Genomic DNA, 6,241 nt, shown 5'->3' on the forward strand with positions numbered 1-6,241 from the left:
GTACACTCGATTCTGTATCCCTCGTTATCTATCAAATTTGTTGTTGTCAATCATTTCTTTGTTTTTCGAGACTCAAACTCCACGCCACTCTGGCAGCCAGAAAACTCCAAAACATCAATATCAATTGTTGAATTCTGTTTGTGGTCACATGAATAACACCCATAAAACAGATTGGAACACTTCATACTGACACTCTGTTACACTTTGAATTCGTCGACTGGAAAGTCAATGTAATTTCCTTCAGTCTTGAATACCATTCGATTGGATTCGCAGTTTATTGCTCTTTTAATGCTCAATGAAATCGTTTTTGAAACACGTTTATTGTTATCATCCAACACCAATCATATGGGGGCAAAATATACAATTCAATGATTTGTATATTGTGCTTGTATAAAATTATGCCACGTTTGAGCCGAGACATATTACATGGATGCATTATGTGCAACAACAATCAAAAACCATCGGTTTGATGTAATCATTGGGTCTATTTTTGTGACATCATTAGTGACTTAACTGTTGCAGATTCTCTTGGTATTTCCCAAGCGCCGATATCAAACCGTACTGTATTTCCCATCACTCTTCGAAACTCTACATGGAAGTGCTGCAAAAAGAAAATGTAACACAGTCAAGTCTGTTCGAACAGCGTCTTTGATGTTGAAGTGTCTCGTGTATAGTGTTGAGTTAGTGCTCATCAAAGAGATCATCCAAGGTTTTATCTCGCTAAGGCCACAACCATTGAGATCTATGAAGAATAATCAACCATACTTGACTCCAAACCATTTAATCTGTTTATTATTGGTGTTGTTTGTTTATCTGTAGTCTCAAAAAAGACACTTTCGAGGCGTTTTCTGGGGTAAACGACGAATTTTCATTATAGACTATTTTACCGACATTTCGAAAAACTCTTTCTGAGTCTATGCTTGTTGGTGAAAAGAGAGATACTTCCTGGCAATATCATATAAATCGGCGTGTTTGTTTAGTTTAATACAGTTTTGCCAATATTCTTCGGGACTTTTACAGTTTTCTCCGTTTTCTATCGCACCATGATCTTCTAAATACAATCTAATTGCTTTATCAATTGGTGATTCTTCTCGTCTTTGTACTGCATCAGTTGTCATCATTGGAATTGCCCAATTGGCAAATTCAATATGAAAATGTGAACTCGAATTTAAAAAAGCGGAACTACTTTGTGGTGTTATATTACTTATGCCACTCAATTCAGCCTTCACTCTTTGAACACAGGTATTGATTTGTGTTTCAAACAAATCACCATCACGAGTAATAGGAAAAAAGAAAGCTGCTAAAATATATTCTTCTTTTTGAGAAATAGCGCGCAGTCTTTTTTCGAATTCAGATCGAGCTATCATTTTCCAGTCCTTTCCAAAAATAGTCCCAGCTTCAATTTCCATAAAACCACTTTCCGATTCTTCTGCATAATCTTCATCTATTTCACTATGTTTTAATATATTTTTTAGAAAACCTTCCGGTTAGTAAATAGAAGAGGAAATTGTATTCCAAATGTCTCTAATAGCTCCCACAACATAACACGAAGTAATTTTTTGGTTCGCCGCCAATTTGTTGTAAAGATCGTCCATTGCTTTTGTGAGTGAATACATTTCTTTGGCCCCTTTCCACCCCTCTTCATTGAACTGAATCCCATTGTTCAGTTCTTTAACACTCTTCTCTCTTTTTAACAATTTGCTAAAAGAAAGGTAACATGAATTAAACCGCGTTTTCGTATAAGTCGCAAGACATCCAGGCTCTTCACAATTTTTTGAACACAACTCTTCAAATATTCTTTGTGTTTTTTGAGAAAATTGGAGTGTTTTGGCCAAAGAATTAATATTTTTCATGAAGGCTTTCATCCCGGGTATTTGTTTTATCACAGCAGAAAACAAATTATTCGATGTGTGTACAACACAGTCAGTTTTGTTTCCATTAATTTCAGACAATTTATTGTTATTTGATGCCGAATCAGCAACAAATTGTATGTTGTTAACATTCAAATTTAAATCTATAACAATTTGACTCACATATGTTTTAATTTCCTTTCCTGTATGTTCTACATTAAAAGGACTCATATTCAAAACTTCGTTGTGTGACTCAAATTGTTTATCGACATAGTGGAGAGTTGTTGTTATATAAGAATTATTATATTTACTCATGATATCTGTTGAAATAGATCCTGATAGATTATTGAAAACGACATCTTCTTTAATTCTTTTTTTGAGATCTCCTAGTTCTCTATCGTACAATTCAAAAAGACAAGTTGTTCTAAATGTTTTTTCGTCTGACAACACAACTGACTTATCGAGAAAATTCAGTAACTCAACTAAAAAGGGATTTCGAATTTGACTAAAAGGAATTCCAACAGATGAAAAAAATCTCATCAACATTATGTTAACCTCTTTATTTCTTTGTGACATTTTTGGAAACAGTTTTCTCCTTTTTTCTTCATCTTTTAATTTGTCGTAATGAAAATTAATTAAATGATTTTTTGCTGATGAAGTAGACTGTGTGACCATGTTATAATTTAACATTTTGTTACAGAGAAAACATTTTATAAAAAAGGAACAACCTACACATGTGGGTTCTCCCTTTGATCGGTATCACCAGGAAGACACTCGGGGTGTTCTTGGCATGGCAAATATACAATTTTCATGTAATTCCAAATAAATGAACGAATCATTATTAATTGTAGATCCAAACACAAATAAATATTATATAGTTTCATATTTTAGTTTTTATTGTTTAAATAAATTATAAAAACAAATGTTTCATTTGTTTAGATAATAGTATATTTTAATATATATATATATATATATATATATATATATTCAAAATATCAAGTTAATAAGTAATTTATTTTGTGAATGTATTTGTTTTTAATAAAAATAATAACATTTTCATATTTAAATTTATAATTATTGAATATATTTTTATAATTATTTATTTTTTTTATTATATAATAATACAAATAACTTATTAAATAAATAATATCGTTTGTTGTTTTTATAAATAATGTTTATAATTATTTTTATATTTTTTTATAATTATTAAAATGAATTTTATTACTGCCACTAAACTCATTTAACCATTAAAAAAGTTTGGCCATTTTTCATTTGAAATTTTTTTACGATGACAATAATCTTCTTTTTTTTACTAAATTTTGATTTTTTATTTTTTTGAGACTAAAAATTTAATTCGATTTTTTGTTTTTTATGTTAAAAAGAACTTAAAAACAACACTTTTAAATTAAATAAATTAAAATAAGCTGAACTTAAAATAATGTCTCCACGTTTACTAATTAAGACAAAATTATCTTTTTGAAACAAAACCTTGGAAATAAAAAAAATAATGGCAAAAAAATTTTCTTATTTTTGATGACTAAAAAATATGTGATTTTAGCGATCGGTCCCTAGGTATATTGTTTACTTTAGATTAATACAAACCAAAATAAATTTAGAACAGAAAACCGTTGCCGGTTTGAACACAGCTCATGTTTTTCAAAAAATAAATAATTATTCCTAATACTATTTTTTAAAAGAAAATAATTGCCAACAACCCAACATTGATTAATTTTCCCTACTGTAAATGATAAAACACGTTTAAAAATAAAATATTTTAAATTACAATCAAAAGTACCCTTACCAAAAAAAACATTTGCCATAATTGTTTTTTGAAAAAAGTTGTTTTTTTAGCCACTGTTTGTGCGTCCCCATATCACCCACTTTCCTTGTCCGTGCTGTTTGGACGCTGATGTGGTTTCCCCAGAGCCAGGGGGACTAAGAAAGTTGATGGAACGGTTGCACAAACAAACTGTTTATCTGTGTCTTCATGAGCCTTCTTTTCAATGCCACGTCTCACATGTTATTTATTGACTTGAGTTGAATTATTGGTATTTTTTGAATTCGGGAACCTAACCTAATATCTTCCCAGTTTCTTATTATTATAATTTTAATTTAAAATATAATTCCTAATAAATAATCTATTTTTAGGGGTAATCAATACAATTTACCAACCAAAAGAATTTAAAAAATTACTCAACAAAACCAAATATAATTATTGGCAAATTGTCTTGCTTATTTTTTATAATTTTATCGATTTTTTGATATTTTTTACAACACTGAGATTTGTGAATATATAAAACGCATAGTCAGAAATGATTTTAGTGTAACGAATGTAATCAATTTTTAAAGTTTGTTTTAATTTTATTAAAAAAGTTTTTAAAATAAAACAATAAATTTAAAAAAATTAAATAACAATCAAAAATAACATATTTTTGGTCAATTAATAATATATCCAGACCGAATTTATCATATTAAGTTTATTAACACATATAAAAAATATGGATTAAATCAGAGAAGCGCCCCATTCGACAAAATACTTTCCAATTGGTCTTTGTCTTTTTTCAAGTTCTTCAACACTTTTCAATAATAAACCATCAGCTTCAAAAAATTGAAGAAACACCCGTATTCCATTTTCAAAGCCGCTTATTGATAACTTTGCCTCGTTTTCATATTGAACATCACATACAGTGATTCCTATTTTCTTGTATTTTACAAGTGTTTTAACCCAATACACAATAAAGTCGTTTTGCTCTCTCGAATTCAGTCCAAGTCTTTCAAGCACTTCTCTCACGCCTTCTATGTTATTTGCGACATACTTTTGACCATCAAAGGTTGTGTGTGTTTCTCCCTCCCAAAATAAATATTCATATTTCTTACCATTTACTTCGATTATTAAATTATCATCTTCTTTGTGATCTTTTAAAACTTTGTTGTGTTGTTTTGACGCGTAAAAAGCACTCCAAACGCACTTCTTGTTGTGTTCATCGATATATTGTGGTGTTGGGTACAAACACGAAAAAGTAGTGTTGTTTAGTTCAATTTGGATGTCAACTTTTTGTTTTGAATTTGTTTCTTCAGACGCATTTGAGTCGTACAACAAAATGACTGGCTTTTCGAGTGGTGATAAAGCGAGAAGTACAGTTGACTCATTGACAATCCCAACGTCTTGCAATTTAACATCATTTTGAAGTAAATTTTTGTTGAATACAATTCGCTGTCTGCATGTTGGGCAATATTCAGATTTTTCAATTTCGGTTTTGAGGTCTAAAACAGTTGCCAAGTTATGTACATAAACGACTGTTGTTTTAACAAGAGTTTGCACATTGATTTTCATGTAATGATATACTCGAGCATTAAATGTTTTTTCTATGAATATTGGGTCTCCGTGTGTGTACACGTGCAACGTTTCAAGTTGAGTAAAATGTCGCAAAGTCTTTTCAGTAAGTGGAATTGGGTTGTAATTTAATTTAGTAACAATGTTATTGTACTTTTTGGAAACACTCATCACCCGAATAAAATCATCGAATGATTGAAAGTACTTACAGACTAACATCATATAAAAAGAATCAAGAGTTGATACCATTATGATTATAAAGTTTTTCTTATTGGTTTTATATTGTTTTTCATCAAAAACAAAACAACAATCAGATTGATTGGTTATAAATTTGGAAAAATTACTGGTTTAAAAGTAAAAAAACGATGAAAGACGAATCCAAATACTTCAATATTAATTTATTTGAGAAGTCTGTCGAATGAGGTTGTCCATTTGACAAATTGTACACAAAATAAGTTTAAAAAACTGGGAATTAGGAAAAAAAACGTGAACCCCCAATAAAAATATGGAACAATGTTTTTAAAGTGTTTTGAATAGTTTTTCTATATATTCATGTTTTAATAGTTCAAAAAATCTGACAAAGTTAAAGAAAGGACAAAGTTTTACACTGAAATAACAAATTATTATTAATTATATTTTTTTAATTGAAATAATGATATCATATCAATGTTGGTAATAAGTCGAAAAATTTTAAATTTTTTATTTTTATTAAAATTATAAATTGTTAAAAGTTAATGTAAAAATACAATTAAAGTCAAAGGTGTTTATTTGTCGTGAACCCAGCAGAAAAACGTATCTATTTGTCGTAAATGAGTGAATTTTGTAAAAATTCTTTTTTATATCGACAAAAGTTACATATTCGAAAATAAAATAATTAATTGTCGTACACCAAAATAATTGGCCAGTTGTGCGACAATAAAGCAAGTTCGACAATTATAATTACTACAAATAGACTCCTTTGACTGTATATTGATTCATGCATAAATAAGACAAATATCATTTGAGTTCATCGAAAGTTATTTTTAAGTTTATTATCTTATATACTTAACTGTATTTA

The 6,241-nt window shown here is 29.0% G+C and overlaps 2 protein-coding genes across 2 annotated transcripts; both read right to left on the reverse strand.

Moving 5' to 3' along the window:
• Positions 1-1,487: 1,487 nt before the first annotated feature.
• Positions 1,488-2,540, reverse strand: EIN_310860 (hypothetical protein; the record flags this gene model as incomplete). The annotated part of the gene is made up of 1 exon (XM_004184282.1): positions 1,488-2,540. One exon carries the CDS (start codon positions 2,538-2,540, stop codon positions 1,488-1,490), a length of 1,053 nt encoding a protein of 350 aa, XP_004184330.1.
• Positions 2,541-4,353: 1,813 nt separating this feature from the next.
• On the reverse strand, positions 4,354-5,433 carry EIN_310870 (hypothetical protein; the record flags this gene model as incomplete). The annotated part of the gene is made up of 1 exon (XM_004184283.1): positions 4,354-5,433. One exon carries the CDS (start codon positions 5,431-5,433, stop codon positions 4,354-4,356), a length of 1,080 nt encoding a protein of 359 aa, XP_004184331.1.
• Positions 5,434-6,241: the final 808 nt, after the last annotated feature.

This window comes from Entamoeba invadens (genome assembly GCF_000330505.1).
Source record: "Entamoeba invadens IP1 unplaced genomic scaffold scaff_1105074725729, whole genome shotgun sequence".
NCBI classification, from domain to species: domain Eukaryota; phylum Evosea; order Mastigamoebida; family Endamoebidae; genus Entamoeba; species Entamoeba invadens.